Genomic DNA, 20,745 nt, shown 5'->3' with positions numbered 1-20,745 from the left:
ATTGTGGCTTTCAGGCAGTATATCAAAATTAGTCATCATGTGCCCAAGGGTATTGTAGGTACATGTGCACCTGCACAGAGAAGAAACATACTGTGTATCCTCTGTCTAAATCCTCAAGTAAAATAGAAGGCAAATGGGAATTTAAATTGCCCTATAAGACTTTACTACAGAATGATAAAACTATAAAATCCTAAAACTGGAAAGAATTTTGAGCAACTACTTGGTTAATGAGCTTCAAAATGCTAGTTAACTGGTTAATTCAATAATAAAATCCAAAAGAGGAGTTTATTTCAAAGTTACAGAAATATGAAAATAATCTAAATTGTATTCCCTACATCAAGTTACTTTACAAAAGTAAAAAATAAATAAAAGCTTAGACATCATGACCAGGATGAAAAGATGAATGTAAAAAAACTGACTGAGGGTAGCATAACAGGAATGAATACATACATATTTAATTTAGCTATCAGCATAGGTATTAAATGTTTCCTGTAAGCAATGTAATAAATTGTTTTGTCCCTTGATCTGCTTCACAAAGCAAATGTATGGCAATAAGTTACACTGATACATTTAATACAAATTTTACTTTCACATTCATAAACTGTTTGAAGCTTATAATTTTATTTCTTATTCTGCTAGTGTATATTATCTTTAAAATAAAATGAGAGATGGTAGATTAGAGGAAGCTTAGCTGAATTCTCTTAATATTCCCTCCCAAACAACTTTCAAATGTCTCAAATCAAATTTTGGAGTGGCAGAGAAAAATCAAGAAATAGACTTGAAAAATGAGCAAATAACAAAAAAAGAACTTGACTATAACAGGTTACTAACGTGGCAGAGAAAACCAAGACACAAACTTAGAGGAAAGCAATGTGACAGCAACAACCAAAGCCTTAAAGAAAAATGTTAATTGGACTCAAGCCCAAGAAGAATTCCTGGAAAAAATTCAAGAGACAGGAGAAGGTAGAGAAAAGAAATGAGAGTGATGCAAGAAAATTATGAAAATAGCATTAACAGCTTGGTAAAAGAGGCACAAAAATAATACTGAAGGACATCTTAAAAAACAGAATTGGCCTAATGGTAAAAAAGGCACAAAATTGCACTGAATTGTACTCCTTAAAAAAACAGAACTGTTCAAATGGAAAAAAAGAAGTACAAAACAAGAGTAAAGAAAATAATTCCTTAAAAATCAAAATTGGGCAAAATGAAGCTAACTGACTCCATGAAACATCAAGAAACAATAAAACCAAGTCAAAAGGATAAAAAATAAATAGGAGAAAACGTGAATTATCTCACTGGAAAAACAACAGACCTGAAAAGTAGATCAAAAAGATATAATTTAAGAATTATTGGACTACCTGAGGGTCACAATCAAAGAAAGAGCCTAAACATTATATTTCAAGAAATTATCAAGGAAAACTAATCTGATACCTTAGGTCCACAGGGTAATATAGAAATGGAAAGAATCCACTGATCACCTCCAGAAAGAGATTCCAAAATGAAAACTCCCCCAGCCAAATTCCAATGCTCTCAGGTCAAGGAGAAACTATTGCAAGGAGCCAGAAAGAAAAAATTCAAATACGATGGAGTCACAGTCAGGCTCACACAAGATTTAGCAGTATCCTTTAAAGAAGCACAAGGCTTAGAATGTGATATTTCTGAAAGCAAAGGAACTGGAATTACAACCAAAAATAACCTACCTAGCAAAAATGAGTATAATCCTTCTGGGGGAAAAATGGATATTTAATGAAATGGAAGACTTTTAAGCATCCCTAAAAAAAAGACAAGAGCTAAATAGAAGATATGACATTCAAACATAAGACTAAAAAGAAGCATAAAAAGGTAAACATGAAAGAGTAATCATAAGGGTCTCAAAGTTAAATTCTTTAAATTTCTATGAAACTCCTAAGAACTCTTTTATTATTAGGACAGTTAAAAGGAATTTACATAGATATAGGGCATGAATGTGAGTCAATTATGTTAGAATGATGAAAAAAAATGAAACGGTAAGAGAAGAATGCACTGAGAGAAAGGAAACAAAAGAAGGACACAAGAAAGAGCTTTTACAATACAGGGGAAAATGGGAGGTGGTGGTGGCAAACTGGTTCAAAAAGGGAAAAATACAGGTGCTGGATACAGAAGTGTAACATCCAATAGGGAAACAGGAAGGGTTGGGGATAAGGTGGGAGGGGGGAGGGTAAGTGTATGTTAAAAAGGAGGAAAGATTAAGGGAGGCAGTGGGTACAAGCAAAACAGATTTTTGAGAAGGGATAGGATAAAAAGAAAGCGAGAATAAAAAACTGAAAAAAAATGGGATGGAGGGAAATACAGTAATCATAAATACAGAATGTGAATGCCATAAGCTCAATCATAAAATGGAAATCGCAGAATGGATTAGAAGTCAGGATCCAACAATATGTTGTTTGCAAGAAACACATTTGAAACAGAAAGACAGTTAAAATAAAGGGTTGGAATAGTATCTAATATGCTTCAGCAAAACTAAAAAAGAAAGGCAGCGGTAGCAATCATGATCTCAGACAACGCAAAAATAAATCTCAATTTAAAACAACTCTGAGGTATTCTCTCATGCCTAACAGAAATGACAAATGCAGTACAGGATGAGGGAAAAGTAGCAACACAAATGGACTGCTGGTGGAGTAGGGAACTTGTCCAACCATTGTGGAGATCAATTTGGAATTAGGCCCAAAGTGCTATAAAACTGCACACCCTCTGACGCAGCAATACCACCACTATGTCTATATCCCAAAGAGATCAAAGAAAAAGGAAAAAGATCAATACGTACAAAAATGTTTATAGCAAAGAACTAGAAATCAAGGGGATGTTCATCAGGCAATGGCTAAACAAGTTGTGACGTATGATTATGATGGAATACTATTGTGCTGCAAGAAATGAAGAGGGTGTGGTTTCAGAAAAAAACATGAACTCATGAAAAGTGAAGTGAGGAGAACTGAGCGCTCCCTGTGCGTACAGTACCAGCAATTTTGTAACGAAGATCAACTATGAAAGACTTGGCTACTCCGATCAATACAATGATCCAAGACAATTCCAAAGGAATCATGAAGAAAAAATGTCGTCTACCTTCAGAGAGAGAACCAATGAACTCTGCGTGCAGATCAAAGTATAACGTTCTCACCTTTCGGGGGGAGTTGGTTTGGCTGATACAGAACTATTGTATTTCTACATACAGAAATACATCTCACGTATAACCGATATTCTATTGCCTGCCTTCTCCGTGCCTCAGAGAGGGGAAAGAAAGGGCGGAGGGAATTTGGAACCCAAAGTTTAAGAATGTTAACAACAAATAAAAAAACTCTAAAATAAAGTTATTTCAATAAAAATAACAAACAAAAAAGGGACAGCCCCTCAAAATTGCTCTCCGAGCATCTTCCATTGCTCCTAAGTAACACATGGACAAGCAGTTCTTAGAACAAAAAGAGGACAAGTATTCTGTTTCAGATTTCCCATAGAGAAAATAGGCAAGGCCAACAAATTTTCTGATTCACAACAATGTAAATATTTCCATTTCTATTTTATTCTCTTACCTGGGATGTTAGACACACTTGCTATGCACCTACCAGAAAATATTTCACTCTTCCACAACCCCCTTGAAGAAGTGTCTCAGATCAGTATCAGCATTTGGGAAAGGAATTTGGACTTATGCAAATTAAGCTACTAAAATGTCTATACCCTTTGTTCCAGAGATTCCAATACTAGAAATGAAGAACAAGGGGGTTAATGATAAAAAAAGTCTCCATACAGACCAAAACATTTACAGCCACACTTTTTGTAGTAACAAAGAATTGGAAGTAAAACAGATACCCACTGATTAGGGAATGGCTAAACAAATTGTAGAATGGGCATGTAATGGAATAATACTGGGCAATAAGCAATGATGGCCACAGAGAAGCACAGGAAGATACGTAACATTAATGCAGAGTAGAACAAACAGAGCCAAGAAAATAATATACACAACAATGTAAATGCAAAGAACCATGACCACCAAATAACTGACAGTGAATAGTACACAATTATGAAGAACAAGCATGGTCACTAGGAAGAGGTATGAAAAGACACCACCCTCCGCTCCCTTACAAGTGAGAGGTCTGTAAATAAGGAATATTGCATATAGTTTCCAAGTTTTTTGAGGTACTAATAAATGATTCTGGTTGTTTCTTCTCAGAGTTGTTGTTATATCATATGGCTCTCTAGGAAGGGGAAGGGTTAAGGATACAGGAAGATACTTAGGTGATACAGAAATAAGAGATATCAATAAAATTCATTTTAAACACACCTGATTGATATTATTATGAACTTATTCCACTTCTAAAAAGAACTGTTACTGACGATGCTGTACCGTGTACACTACCGATGCTTAAATCAAATCTTTAAAGATGAGGATTATGAAAAGGAAAAATGATAAGGGAGTAAATTCAAGGCATGGGAAACAGATACAGAGGCACATAAGCTGTGGATGGACTAAGTTCAGAAAACGGCTAGTAGCAGTTTGGTGGGATGTAAAGTTTCTAACGAGGATTTCAGTATTATAAAAAGTATAAGAATAAATGGCAGTTTGAGTGTAGTGGGCCTTAAATGAGTGGTGAAGCTATTTATATTTTATCCTGCAGGCCATCCAAACTCATGATTTTGAGCATTTTGAGTAATTGTATAGTTAGACCTATGGCCTGAAAGATTATTTTGGCAATTATGTAAATGGCAAATTAGAGGAAAAAATACACTGTGAAAGCAACAGCAACAATTAGCGGGCTCTTACAGCAATCTGGTAAGGCCAATGAAGAGGTCCTAAACCATGGCAGAAGATATATGTGGAGAAAACAGGATGGATATGAGAGATCTTGTGGGAACTGATAACACTTGACATTGATGATTATAGATGATGGACAAAGTTATCAAGGATGATACTGGAAGACTACGAAGCTAGATAATAGGGAGGATAGTGGTGCCCTCAAAAAAATAGGAACTGATTCTGGAGGTCTCTAATGTTCTCCCCCTTGAAATACATTTTATAAATATTCACCTGCATATACATTATTTCCAGCCCCCATCTCCACCAGGATGTGAGTTCCTTGAAAGCAGTGACTGTTCTATTTTTGTCTTTATAACCTCAATGTGTAGATTGGTATTTACTAATAGGTACTTAATAAGTACTAGGTACTTAGTAAATGCTTGAACAAATAAAGGAGATGGCTGCTTGATGTTACATTAGTCTTCGAGGTCCCAAAAGTAAACATTACTTGATATTTCCAGTGTTATTCTTTTTCCCTTTTGAAAGATAACACTATGAACACTATTTCTGGGTAAAGAGGCATTTCTCTCATACTTCTCGAACAGTCAGTATAATAATCTGATTGTCCTAAAAACCTTTTGTAAGTAATTTTTAATACATGTTCGAAAATTTTGCATTGGGAATTTTCACTCTCAATAACTTATAGCTGCTTATTTGGACTTAAACTCTGATGTATGTCTAACATTAGGAATAAATTAGGGCACACTCAACAAACCTGTTGAATACACTTGGCGTTGGGCTGTGATCACGTTCTCTCTCTCTCTCTCTGGTCCGTTCTCTTTCTCTATCACGGTCGCGATCTCTTTCTCGATCTCGTTCTCTCTCTCGCTCTCTATCTTTCTCTCTCCTGGCATAGTAGTCCCACTGCTTTGTGGTGTCAACAAGACTAGGCCATGAAGGAGCAGAACCAGGAAGATGAGGGAAAGCAACTAAAAGAAAATAAAGTAATTAGAAACAAAGGTTAATACGTTAAAAACAAAAGACATGTTTGAATAGACGGGTATAATTTTTTTGCAAAGAAAAAACACATATGTTATTATACTGAAGTGTGAGGCAAGTTTAAGCCTCATGCTGTAAATTCCATAAGATAATGCTCTTGAAGAAAAAAGTGATAAATGTTTATTTACCATTGGGACATTTTCTAGCCACAATACATTTCAACCTTTAAAAAGTTCCATGTATGCTTTTGTGAATTGGTATTTAGTAATTTGCTGGTAGTAGGAGAGATAATGTCAAGAATACAAACTGATATGTGGATTTGGGGGTGACTAAGGAAGGGATAAGTTTTATGAAATAGGAAAAATTCCCAGGATCAGATGGATTCACAAGCAAACTGTAATGAATAATCTAAGAACAATTAACTCTAATATTACATAAAGTGCTTGCAAAAACAGCTGAAGGTATCCTACCAAGTTCCTTTTATGACACAAATATTGTCTTAATATGCCAGTCAAAAAAAGAAAAACTTTAGAATATCCATAATTTTTAAAATAAAATTTAAGCAACAAGGCTAGACACACCATGAAGATTATATACGCTATAATTAGATTGGATATATACCAAAAATTCAGTGTTAGTTTAATATTAGGAAAACTATAAACTTATCATACTGGTAACAAAAAAAAAAAAACAAAAAAAACCCCCATGGCTTTATCAATAGATGCAAAAAAATCTTCTGATAAAATACAATACCCATTTCTGTTTAAAAAATGGTAAAAGAAAAAACAACACTAGAAGAAACAGAGGAGTTGGTGGGAATTTCTTAAAATCACAAATAGTATATATCTAAGAATTAGCATTATATATGTAACAGGGATAAACTAGAATCCTCCAATGAAATTAGGGGTGAAATAAGAATGTCCACTATTGCCATTCCTATTTGCCACAATACTAGAAATTATAATATTATTCATATTATGCTAGTGTGACAAAAGGAAAACTGAGGGAATAAAAATAGGTAAATAAGAAACAAAAGCCACTTTCTGTAGATAATATGACGGTATAACTGCAGCAGCAGGGGCAGGGGCAGTGGCAGTGACTGTTTCTAGAGCTCTAAGCCCACAGACTGTGGGGGGATCAAGCAGCTGACAATACATCCCCCCATCCCCACTGAAACAGAGAACTACCTTATCAAAGAGCTCAAAAGTCAAGTAAATAAAAAGGAGCAAAAACAGGAAAAAACAGGAAAAAGAATCAGACTATAGAATCTTACTTTGGTGACAAGGAAGACCAAAGAATACAAACAGAAGACAACAAAGTCAAAGCTCCTACATTCAAAGACTCCAAGAAAGATATGGTATACCTAAAAACCCTAGAGAGTCAACTAAAAAATTAATGAAACAGTAACCTTAGGAAAATTGTAGGATATAAAGTAAATCCACTAAGTCATCAGCATTTTTATAAAATGTCAATAAAACTCAGCAGGAAGAGGTAGTGAGAAATTCCAATTAAAATAACTGCAGACGTTCTCAAAAATAACTAACTTTTTTCTCCCAAAATTACATTTGGTTTTGAATAAAGATTTAAATACCAAGTGTTGCCCTCCCTGTTTAGTGGTGATTAAACATTTAGGAAGGTAATTCTGGCCATATAATTTTCTCCAGAGTTAAATTAATTTTTGAGCTTGATTTTACTGATAAGATACCAACAGTGGATGAAGAAATGGTAAATATAGTTATTAAGCATGTTTTATAAACCATTCCTAAACATTAGCCTCATTTGATATACTGCCATTTTGATAGAGTACAATATTAGGAAGTTATCTATTCCTAAATAGGTAGGGAATCTTTTAAAATAATATCATCTTATTTCAGAAAGGCTGAAGGACTCTACATGTACTTCTTTTCAAATGTGCAGTGTCACAATCAGTCCTCAAATTGACAACTAACATGATTTTATATAAAAACTGATTATTCTAGAAATGAATTTCTACATTCCATGTAAACTCATATGGCAAAAATGATCTGTGTTTTTATCCCTCCAAATTTTCAACTTGATTTTATGCCTGAAAGCATTGCTCTGTAGCTGCCTGTTGAGGCTACACTGTACCAGAGGTGTTTCAATGGGACTCTCATGAACAAAATGAGCCTTCTGGAAGGCAAGCCTGAAAAAAATAAAAATAAAAAATAACTGCAGAATGTGTAAGATTCTGTAGAGTGTACCTACCAAAAAAACATTAGCCATATGAATACAATTGCAAATCTCTCTTTATACACAGATCTAAACAACTAGAGCAATATTAATTGTTTGTGGGATGTCTGAATCAATATGATAAAAATGACAATGCTACCCAAATTAATTTACTTATTCAATCCCATACCAATACAACTATCAAGGGACTACTTTAGATACAAACTTTTAGTTTAGATACAAACTATCAAAGAACTCAACCCTTTACTCCAGCACAGTGGGAAGTATTCTCTGTTGAGGACCAGTGTGGCAGTAGGCCATGTTGCAAGAAGAAAAGAGGGAACTAGGGCCAGGTACCTTCAAGTGAGTCTTCACCAGGTGAAGGCAAAAGATATTAACATCCAGCTGGGTTCAAGTTTTCCCCCACAGAAGTCACTGAGGGTAAAGATTGAGGCTGGTGAGGCCTAAGTTGCACAAGAGGCTAAGACAGATTTGAATTCCAGCCCCCAAGGAAACTGCCAATAAAGGGAAGCGTCAGAGAGTGAGGAAGAGGGGAATATTCAGGGAAAAATACTAAAACGATCATATCTTTATCTTTAGATAAAGAGACTTGCCCAAGCAGAACCTTTTGTTTTTTATACTTCATGAGTCCTACAAGAAAGTTTAAGCTGGCCTATTTAAAAATTTGTTGACTTGCTATAAAATAATAACAATAGCTAGTATTTAAATAGAGCTTTAAGGTTTATAAAGAACTTTACAATTACCTATCATTTTATCCTCCCAACAACTCTGGGAGGCAGATGTTATTATCATCACCATTTTAGACACGAGGAAACTAATGAAGAGAGAAGCTAAGTGACTTGCCCAGGGCCACTCAATAAGTTTCTGAGAATAGATCTGAACTCAGGTCTTCCTGACTCCAGGTCCACTGCTCTATTCATTGCACTATCCAGCTGCCTTGGTCCTATGAAAGGAACAACATAACTAGGCATTTCATAGGAGATGACCACAAGACTGATAAAAGGTTATAATTGAATCTGGTGCTCTTAAAGAATAGAAATGTCCTGACAGACACAGACAGAAATTACTTCTTCAAGTAATAAGCATAAAGAATTAAGAAAAAGCACTTCAGTACTAAGAAATATAGTTAGGGCACAGAGTTTATTACAAAACAACTGTAACCTGATAAAATTTAATTAAAATAAATAACCAAGTAGCTAACAAATTATAGGACAGGAGACTTGAAAGCAGTATTGTAATCATTTGGAGTGACATACTTCAGGGCTGAAAGGGCAGTAACAGAAAACACAGGTGCTTTAGGATAGAAAAGGTTCTAAAGAATATCTTAAGAGAATTTTTTCCAGCAAAATAAAAATCAAGAAACTATTACTGACAAACAAAAAGAACTATAGGAAAATAAGTTCTGTTTAAGTGTGTACAACTATGGGATACACAGTAAGAGGAAAGGAATGTTCCTGAGATGAGGAGCTTGTCAAAGAAATAAGAGGACAGGACATGTAAATTTCCAATAAGACCTAAGATCACCATAAAAAAATTCTGCCATCTGGCAAACGGAAAAAATGGGATTGTGAATATACATAAAATTCTAGTAAACCAAATATTCCTATTATCCCATTAGAGAGGCAAGTGGATGCAGAGCTGATCTCAAATTCAGGAAGACCTGGATTCAAGTCTTTGGATATCTCTCAGTGCTCAAGGCAACCTGCCAAAATTTTAAGTTGCAAAGGTGTTAAACTCAATTGCCAGAAGGAGCTTCCTCACTGGGAATTTCCTAAACCAATGAAATGACAGGTCCATTTCCCAGCCCTACCCCACGTAGTCTCTTGTCATTTTCAAGCTTTCTCTAATATTATTCATTTGCTCTGTCTCAGATCTACCTAGGAAAGAAAAAGAGGGAAAAGTACATAGTTCAAAAGATCTATAAAGGCCGCCTAAAAGTTCGTTAGCTTTCTTTGTCCCTTTCAAAAACAATAAGAGCAATGAAAAAATCCTTGCGTCACATTTGTGCTAATTTCAGTTGTTGGCTGATAAGGTTTGGTTATTTGGCTCCGTTTATTCAGAGATTCACAGAATCTAAAATTGAAAGGGACCACAGTGATCTTTTAGTCCAAACCGTCCTTTAATAAAAATCTCTACTGAGAAATCGTTCAACTTCTGCTTGAAAACTTCCAGTGAAAGTGTTACATCTCAAGGAGCTCTCATTATCATCTCTTTAAATGCCACTTAATTCTTCCTCAAGTCTTTCCTCCATTGTTCCAAATGTAGTTTGTTTTTTTTTCAACTAATCCGCCTATGTATGAAATGACCTTGAAGGCATTCTTCATTATTTTGATTGCTTTCTACCTTATCCATGCACAGATCCCTGGCTACTAACAGAGTGACTCTACCAAAGTGACATCCAACCATTAATGACTCTTTTAATCAATCTGAATACACTTGTGTTATTCTTTAATCTATAATCTCTCCATCTTATTATCACAGACAGCATGAAAAATTTTGTCAAATACTTCACTAAAATGTTGGTAAATTATATTTTGAGAATTTTCCTGATTAAAACTAGTAATTCTTTCAAAAACCAAAAATGAGGTTAGTCTAGCATAATTTGTTCTCGATGAAGCCATACCTTTAATAATATCCACTATTATTTTGCCAGGATTTCAAGTAAAACTCACTAGACCCTAAGTTTGCAGACTTCACTTTTTTGAAAACTGTCCTTCTCTAGTCATGCTGCACTTCTTCATGTTCTTTCACGGGCTGGGAACAGAACAGTCATCACAATGACAAGTATTTCAGTGACCTGGGATAGAGTTCAAATGGAACTGGTGAGTTCATCAAGGGCCAATGGATGACTTATTGTCTTATTATCAGTCATTCAAATAAGCATTTATTAAATGTTTACTATGTGCCATCCCCCTAACACAGAATGGCCGGGTAAACCAAGCAACACACGTAACCTCTCAGTGGCCTAAGCAGCTCTCTAAGACTGTAAGTTATAGATTTTCACCTTCACTGATACAGGAAATTCCTTACCAGAAGCTCTTTAAACCAACAAAGTCACAGTGTCCCTATGGATCAGGTAGTGAGAATACAAAAGACATAAAAGAAACATTCCAGGGGGTGAAGCCAATATGGTGGAGTAGACTAATAGACCTGCTCTACCTCTCCCCCCATAGCCCATAAAATACCTGTCAAAAATTACTCTAAACAAATTCTAGAGTAGTAGAAGCCACAAAATGACAGAGTGAAAGAGATTTCCAGCCCAAGACAGCCTGGAAGGCTGACAGGAAAGGTCTAATCACACTATGCTCAAAGTGGAGGGCAGCCCAGCCATGGCCATGCTGTGCAGCACAGACAGGAATGGAACAGGCTTCAGGGTGTGGAATCATCATTAGACTAGCAGCTGTGGTTCTCAAATTTCTCAACAAACAAATGCCAAAGGGAGCTTCAAAGATCAGTGAGAAAGCTCTTTCACCTGGGTGAGAGAAGTGTGCAGTCTGGCCCTAGACCTAGCCCCAGGGCAGCAGCAGCCACTGCAGCAGCAAGCATCCACTTTTGGAGCCCTCCACCTACAGACCCTGGGGAAACTGAGAAGCCAATCTGGGTCTCAATTCTGAGTGGCAGGCCTGGGGCAAGGAGGAGTGCTGGCATGGTGAAGCTGGTGGTAGCTGTGGAGAGGGAATCCTGGTTGCAGATCCTGGGCAGATAAGAGTACCTGTGGTTGCTCACAGACCAGAGTGCGAGCCAGGAGAGGAGTAAACTCCTCTCCCTTGACTGTGCCCCCTTGGAGGAACTAAGAACTTACAGCTCCCTGGAGTACACCCTCCACTTGACAAAGGACTCAAAAACCAAGTAACTGGCTAGCAAAATGCCCAAAAAAGGGGAAAAAATAAGACTATAGAAGGTTACTTTCTTGGTGAAAAGATATTTTCTTCCATCCTTTTGAATGAGAAAGAATAAATCATATCATCAGAGGAAGACATCAAAGTCAAGGCTTCTACATCCAAAACCTCCAAAAAAAAATATGCAATGGTCTCAGGTCATGGAAGAGCTCAAAAAGGATTTTGAAAAACAAGTAAGAGAGGTGGAGAAAAAATGAGGAAGAAAAATAAGAGTGATGCAAGAAAATCATGAAAAACAAGGGAGACCCCCCAAAAAAAGGTGAAGAAAATGACACCCTTAAAAATAGACTAACCCAAATGGCAAAAGAGGTCCAAAAAGCCAATGAGGAGAAGGCTTTAAAAAGCAGAATTAGTCAAATGGAAAAGGAGGTTCAAAAACTCACTGAAGAAAATAGTTTTTTAAAACTTAGAATGGAGTAGATGGAAGCTAACGACTTTATGAGAAACCAAGAAATTACAAAACAAAACCAAAAGAATGAAAATATAAAAGATAATGTGAAATATCTCATTGGAAAAACAACTGACCTGGAAAATAGATCCAAGAGAGACAATTTAGAAATTATTGGTCTACCTGAAAACCATGATCAAAAAAAGAGCCTAGACATCATCTTTCAAGAAATTATCAAGGAAAACTGCCCTGATATTCTAGACCCAAAGGGCAAAATAAATATTGAAAGAATCCACCGATCACCTCCTGAAAGAGATTCCACAAGGAAAACTCCGAGGAATACTGTAGCCAAATTCCAGAGTTCCCAGGTCAAGGAGAAAGTATTACAAGCAGTCAGAAACAATTCAAGTATTATGGAAATATAATCAGAATAAAACAGGATTTAGCAGTTTCTACAGTAAGAAATCGAAGGGCTTGGAATATGATATTCTAGAGGTCAAAGGACACAGGACTAAAACCAAGAATCACTTACCCAGCAAAACTGAGTATAATATTTCAAGCAAAAAAGTGGTCATTCAGTGAAATAGACAACTTCTAAGCATTGTTGTTGAAAAGACCAGAGCTGAATAGAAAATTTGACTTTCAAATACAAGAATGAAGAGAGATATGAAAAGGTAAAGAGGAAAGAGAAGCCTTAAGGAACTCATCAAAGTTGAACCGTTTATATTCCTGCATGTTAAGATATTATTTGTTAAGTCATGAGACCTTTTCCAGCATAAGGAGAGAGGGAATATATATATAGGTGTGTATGGGTATGTATATTATATATGTGTAGGTATGTATATGTACATATGCGTGTGTATGTATATGTATGTATGTACATATATATGTGTGTTTATACACACACACACACACACACACACACACACACATAGATAGAGGGCACAGGGTGAGCTGAATATGAAGGGAGAACACCTAAAAAAAATAAAATTTACTGTTGAATGGAATGTACTAGGAATAGGAGAAAGGGAAAGGTAGAATGTAGCAAATCATCTCACACACAAGAGGGAAGAAAGAACTTTTAAAATGGAGAGGGAGAGGGGAAGATGAAAGGAAATAACCGAGCCTTACTCTCATGGGAGTTGGCTTAAGAAGGGAATAATACAATCAACTGGGTATGGAAATCCATTTTACCCTGCAGGAAGGCAAGGAAGGGGATAGGAGAGAGAAGATAATAAAAGGGACAGTAAATTGGGGAAAGGAATAATCAGAAGCAAACACTATTGTGGGAGGACACATCAAGGGAGAGAATGGAATAAACAAAGGGCAAGATAGGACAGAGGGAAATGTTTTAGTCTTTTACAACATAAACATTATAGAAGTGCTTTGCATTGTTACACATGTATGACCTATATTGAATTGCTTGTTTTCTCAATGAAGATGGAAGAGGAGGGAGGGAGAGAATATGGAACTCAACGTTTTAAGAATGAAATTTAAAAATTGTTTTAGCATGCAACTGGAAATTAAGCTATACATGCAATGGAGTATAGAAATCTATTTTGCCCCACAGAAAAATAGAAGGGAAGGGGGATGGAAGAAGGGTGAGTAATAAAAGGGAGGACAGACTGGAAGAAGGGATGGATGGAGTGCATGCTATCCTGGAGGAGGGGGTGAGGAGATGTAGGGAGAAAATTTTGAATTTAAATTCTTGTGGAAGTTAAGAATTGAAAAATAAATTATATATCCAAAAAAAAAAAAAAAAAAAAGGAAACATTCCTACTCTTCAGTAGCTTATGCCATCAGGGGAAACAATGCGCACACAAGTAAATATAAAACATACACAATGTAAAGAATTGTGAAGGAAACTGTAATTCTGAACGGAAGAAATCATATTGGATCCTTATAGAAAGCCAGAAACTTTGGCACAGTAAGACTGGTACATCAGGAATATGAGTTTAGTAGCTGAATGGAGGATGGATTGATGTGGAAGGAGACTTGTGGCAAGGAGATCTAATGGGGAGGCTATTGAAAACAGTCCAGGTAAGAGATAAAAGCATAAAACTGGGTGGTGGCTATGTGAGTGAAGAGAACAGATACAAGAGATATTGAAGAGTAAGAACAGGTTAAGAATATTAATTGTTTGGATATGTGGAAGAAGAACTAGGGATGACTGCAAGGATGGGTGGGCTTTTCATAAAAGCCAGACAGGTGACAGAAGAACCCTACTTTTTTGAGGTTATATTTGGATTTCGTGTTCTTAAAGAATAGAAATTTACCATGTTCTCCTCTCCTTTACAGTTCAATGACTGTTATCCTTGACAGGAAAAATGGAAGGAAAATAAAAACTAAGTAGCTCTGCTTAGTGCAAGGAGTGGGGAACCTGTGGTCTTGAGGACAATCAAAACAATGGATTTGTTCTGTGAAGTTTGGATTCAGTCAAAGGGCAGAATTTAAGGACCTAGAGGGCCACATGTGGCTTAGTGTGATGATCTAAGTAAATGCAGCACTGGAATTGGGAGTCAGGAAGGCTTGGGTCTGAATCCTTCCTCAGACACTCTTGCTGTATGGTGCAGGGCAAGTCACTCAAGCTTTCAGTCTCTTCATCTATAAAATGAAGAAGCTGGGCCTGATGACCTCTCAGGTTTTTCCAGTTCTAAATTTCTGATTTCAGATATCACTGACACCATCAGCTTCAACCAGAAGCCCTGTTTTCTTCGATCCTCCTTTCTCCAATGTAGTAGAAAACAAACAAAACCCTTTTAGTTTGTCCTCAGCATTTTAAGCGTTAGCATCTCTAAAACTAATTTTATGAAATCACATCATGTTCTTGCATTTGTTAAGTATATAAACAACAGTAATCAACCAAAACCTCAAACAATAACAAAAACTCACAGAAGACTGTATATAAATTGCTATGTTATGTGCTCTGACAAATGAATAATAAATGTATCCTTTTCACCCCATCCCCCAAGACATCACAGAGAGATTGAGGAGAAAAGACCTACTATCCCTGCCACAACCAAATGCCAAGAACAGGTAGGTAAGCCCCCAAATCTGGGAATAGCAGAGCCTCCCAGACCACCAGTCCTGTTTCCAGACAAGCCAGCAGTGCATCAAAGAGCCGCCAAAAACACTACCATCAACATCAAATGCTACTGACAGAACAGGCAAACCAGTCTGAGTGAAGTCACAAAGTAACCCAAAGGAGATGCACCAGAGAAGATAACTACTAACAACACTTTGACTACCACCTCCTTGTAGTTCATAGTGAAAAGAACCTAGGACCTTAAGTCATAGGAATAGCAACCCTCCACCCCCAACCCCTTTCTCCCCCTGCTTCCTGCCTAGATATGGAAAAGAAAGTTACTGCTATATTAAAAAAGACAGGGTTTTTCCATCTGACTTGCAGCTGAAAACCTTCAATGTCTTGCCTCCCCCATCAGCTTCACACAGTGTTTACTGAATGCTTCTTCATTCGTTCACTGATAAAATGTCATCAAGTTCAGAATATGTGATGTGAATATAACTAATACATATGTAGAAATCAGAATCACAGCAACAAATTTCAAAAGCAATGTGGTTTAGCTTGCTGACTCTAGACATGTTAATGTTTTTAACCCATTTAAAGCATTTCAATTCCAGGGAAAGAAAATCCTCAGCTATTTAAGTGAAAATCACCTCCTTCCTCCTTCATCCCATATTCCAATTCACTCTGCTCACATATTTTACCACTCTGAAATACCTATTCTACTATTAATGAATTTCCATTCATCTTAGACCACTGCCTCTCACTTCTGGATCTTATTAGAAACTTCACTCCCCAAGAAGCCATTAAATCCATGGCCATCTTTTCCAGTAGTGGTTCAACCATATCTCATGCTCCACAGCACCCTGGGCCAGGAGAGGAAGTCAGTATACTCCTTAACCCTCTACTTGCCATTTCTAGACCCAACTTCTGCCACCATTACTCAGCAAAACCTCTACTCTTTTTAAAGTTCGCCCTATCTAATTACCGAATCCAAATCATGGAAGCAATTGTCGACCAGTCCCCAAAACATGCTCGCTCCTTTCTTAAAGGAGCTTAGTAACTGACTCGGTTTTCTTTGCCATCCTGATACTTGTTATTATCGTAAGGAACTTCATACATGTTTCTGTTGACTTCTCAACTCCCACCTTTTTTTAAATTCTACCTTAACCACACATGACAATAATCACACTTGATCTCTCCATCATTCAACAAGTGTTCAATTTTCATGATGAAACTTTCTGAAATTTCTTTATATCAAACCTAATTTCATCTGTCTAGGCTTCACTTTGCTCAATTTCTTCCTCCTTCTTTGCTTCACTTTTCTTCCTTCCTCCCAAACTTGACAAAAGTCATCCACAGTTCAACTTTACATTGCCCTGGGCTCTCATATTCCTTGCTCCCTTATTCATGACTTGCCACATTTCAACCCTGGATTACTCCCACCATCTGCTACCTCTGTTCTTATTATGTGCTGTTGACTGTGCTTCAGAATCAAAGACAACCATGAGACAGGGCCACTATAAATTTGCTATCTAATTTCAACAAGGCTCTTACAATCTCTGCACTTCTTCCTTTTTGAATTTCTGCTACTCCTCCACAGCAGCTGTTCCATACCTTCTCTTTCTGGCCTTCTCTTTCCATTTAAAACTTCACCCAATAATTTACTGAGAAAGGCAGACATTTACCATGAGCTTCCTCTTCTCCCTTAGTCTACATCTCAAAATCATTTGACATCCTCTGATGTCTTTGACTCCAACCTCAGATAAAGTTATGCCCCTTCTCAAAAAGGCTAGCTTCTTTTCTCTAATTTTCAACTTTTTCCCATCTACCATCTCATTCCCTAATAATCCTGGATCTCTCTCATCCCTTAAAAAAAACAACCACAAACCCCTCACTACATCTTACAATTTCCTCTAATTATCATCCAGGATCTTTCCTCTTTTTCAGAGTCAAACTCCTTGAGTTTGTCTGTCCTCTGTCTTCACATTCACCGACTTCACTTTTCAGTCCTTTGCAATTTGGTTTCTGATCTCATCACTCAAATGAAATGGCTCTTTTCAAAAAGTTACAAACTGATCTTGCTAAACCTGATGGTCTTTTTGTCAGTCCTCATTCTCCTTGACTTCCCTGAAACCCATGAAGTTGTTAAGCGGTTGACCACATTCTTGTCCTGTTTATAACACTGCTCTCTCTCCTCTAACGTAACTGCTCCTTCTTAGAATCCTTTGCTGAATCATCCTTATCCTCCATGGTGCTTGCAGGTGTAAGCAGAGTTTCTGTCCTGGGTACTCTTTTTCTTCTCTTTCTATACACTCTTGCTTGGTGACCTTACCAGTTCTCACAGGTTTAATTATCATCTCTCTGCAGAGATGGATCCACATATCCAGTCCTAGTCTCTTCCCTGAGCACTGATCATACATCACCAACTGCCTACTAGATAATTTGAATTGGACAGCTGATAGACCTTAAGACTCAATATGTCAAAAACAGAATTTATCAACTCCATCCCCTCCCATTCCCACTCCCTCCCCAAACCCTTTCCTCTTCCCTAGTCTTCATTTACACAATTGCTGTCCTACTTCAGACACACTTTCTTGCCTGAATTATTTGAAATAATCTCCTAATTGGTTTCCGTGCCTTAAGTGTCTCTCCTATCCAGTTTACTCCTTAAGTACTGGCATGATCATATTAGCGCCTTCCTCAAGAAGTTGCAGTGACACCATATAAGCTCTAAGATCTAACTCCTCTTGAAACTTGGAAACAGTGTTTGAAGTCCTTCACAACCTGGTTCCAACTTATTATATGTGATTTCCTTCTGCATTCTTTGAGAGCAGTTAAACCTGCTTTCTTGCTCATCTTCACAGATAGCCCATCTTTGTGCTATTCCTATATATCCTCAATATTGGGAAGGCACCCCTTCATCATCCCCCCACCCACCCAATTCCTAGATTCTTCCAGGCTCAGCTCAAACATGAGTCCTTTCCTGATTGCCTGCTCCCACCTTAATTCCTAATGACTTCACACTCAAATTAACTTGTACTTTTTTCATTTATATTTTGTATGGAAGAGGAAACAAGGCATAGTTAAACAAGGACTGGCTTTAGATTCAGGAAGACTTGAGCTTTCAGTTCTCACCTGTACCACATACTGTATCTGGTAAATTATGCCAACTGTTTAACTTCCCACTACCCTAGGCAATTCTATAAAACTAAAAATTGCAGAGCACTTGCTGACCAAGACTGATAAGTTTCCTAGATCGGAGTTCCTTATAGAAATGATACAGTAATGAAATTACAGGTCTGAACAAAGACAAAAAGAAAAATGTTTATTCACCCCACAGAGTGTAAGGTCCCTGAATGTAGGGATTATTTCATTTTTGCCTTTGTTTTCTATAGCACCCATCATAGTAACACATGGTAGATTCTTAATAAATGCTTGACTGAAAGCTGAAAACCTCAACTTTAAAAAGCATGAAAACGTGCTGAAATTTCTGGGTAATTGTGTATTTAATCATTTATAATAAATGAATCTTTTCATTGTAATATAATGTAACTATTTTTATGTTCACTTCACCATGGAGTAGCTAACTTTGTCTTTGTTGCTTTCATCATTAACTTTCCCTGTACCCTTTTTTTCTCACAAAAGTCACCCCAGATACTTTAACCTTTCTCAAAAGAGCCTATTTTCATCCTGTTTGTCTCTGTTGCAATTTCCTGAACCCTCTAGCTTTTCAGGATCCTTGGAAAAAAACCCAACATATTACCCTTATATATGTTTAGTTTTATTCTAACTGAAGTGTAAAGAAAAGATTAATTTATATCCTGGAGATACTGCAATACCAAATTTTAAAATGTTTTTAAAATAGTTAGCAACACATTACCATCTCAAATTCAATGTATGATACGCTACAACTGTTGATTGCTTTCCAACAAACCAACAAATTAAGCACATATACTATATATACACCGGTTATATTAACTAGACACCATGCTTTTAAATACAAAGAATGAAACAGTTCTTACTTTCAAGGCACTCAGATGCCATTACTCTGTTCTTCATTATTCTAGGGAATCAGTGTGTATGTGTGCAGAGAGAAAACAAATATATAGTCAATAAATACAAAGCCATCACACACAAAGTAGTAAAGTAAACAAGTATCTGCCGGTGGGAGAAGCAGGAAAGGTTTCATGTAGAATGCCACACTTGAGTGGCATCTTAAAGGAAGGAGGGATGTTATGAGGCAGATGTAGTGAGGTAACAAATTCCAAGCACTGGGGAATGGTCAGAGTGAAAACATCTGGAAAATCAACATGAAGAACAAAGAACGGTTCAGCTGTATTGAAGTGTGCTGGGGGGGAGAGGGGGAAGCTGGGGAACAGAATAATATATACAGTGAGGTTGTTAGCTTAGGATCAGGTTGTGAAAAACTTTAAAAAATAAAAGTGATGGAGGGCCAATGGAATTTATTAAGTAGGGGAATGGAATGGAAAAATCTGAGGATGGCCTTGATTAGGGAGATTTGGGGCAGAGAGATCAATTAAGAGACTGTTACAAAAATCTAGATGAGAGGTGATGAGTGTCTCTGTACTGGCCGGGTAAGCAAAGAAAGTCTGATCTAGATATGTGCAGAGGTAGAAATGGCAAGATATGCCCAATGAAGGACAGCCTGTATTTATATTATAACTGGTACTTTAGTAAAGCGACAAGGACAATGATCGCCACTGAATCTGATCTTGATTTCTTTTAAAACTTTATAGACGTACCTTGTGTTTTTCATGAATCCCCACATTTCCTCTTTACTACAAGCTCACCAGACAACCAAATACTTTTAAGAACAACCTCACCAAAGAGTAAGCCAGTATTTATTATGATGATAACTTCAAAAGAAAGCAGAAGCACTAAAGATTACCACCTGAATCATAGAGAAACAAGAACACAAGTTCCCTCAGCTATCATCGTACCTGTTCTGAGTCAGTTAAAAGTTGGAAAGAGATAAACAGGTTAGGAGGAGGCAGTGTTGACCACCAGGGCCTTCATTCACTCTGCATTCTCAGGATTCTTTTGTAGAATATATTCCGATGGAACCTGAGTAGGGAACCAGTGTCCTAAAAATCACATGACTACTTTCCGCTGCTTTTGCAGTTGTTTTTTCCCTGGAAAACTGAAAATCATTTAGTTCCTGAATTTTAGGCATGGCTCCTAGACCCAAAGAGCATTTGTTGAATTGTTTTAAATTAGGAACATTATTCAAGAAAATTATTCATTTGATCTTTAATGAATTTAAATTTTGGGAAAATTTAATGTAAATTTAGTAATTATCAGAACCACTCCAAAATTACATGTTCTAAAAAAGACATTACTGAATAATTTAAAAAATGAAACTAAAGTATTAGTATTTAAATTTAAGTACTGGTACCATAAGTCAAGAAAACAACCAAGTCAACAAAACAAAAAA

The 20,745-nt window shown here is 36.8% G+C and overlaps 1 protein-coding gene across 8 annotated transcripts in view; it reads right to left on the bottom strand.

The window, feature by feature from the left end:
- Positions 1–20,745, bottom strand: part of FIP1L1 (factor interacting with PAPOLA and CPSF1) — a 105,801-nt gene that overhangs the window by 5,406 nt on the left and 79,650 nt on the right. For all 8 annotated transcript variants that reach the window (XM_072620777.1, XM_072620778.1, XM_072620781.1 and 5 more), the window contains one exon: positions 5,541–5,754. In XM_072620777.1, the coding sequence (XP_072476878.1) occupies positions 5,541–5,754 (214 nt within the window). The remainder of the gene's footprint in view (positions 1–5,540; positions 5,755–20,745) is intronic.

The sequence above is a fragment of the Notamacropus eugenii genome, chromosome 6, assembly GCF_028372415.1.
Source record: "Notamacropus eugenii isolate mMacEug1 chromosome 6, mMacEug1.pri_v2, whole genome shotgun sequence".
NCBI lineage: Eukaryota > Metazoa > Chordata > Mammalia > Diprotodontia > Macropodidae > Notamacropus > Notamacropus eugenii.
The sequence above is the reverse complement of the archived record's forward strand: the minus strand, read 5'-3'. Positions and strand labels throughout refer to the sequence as shown.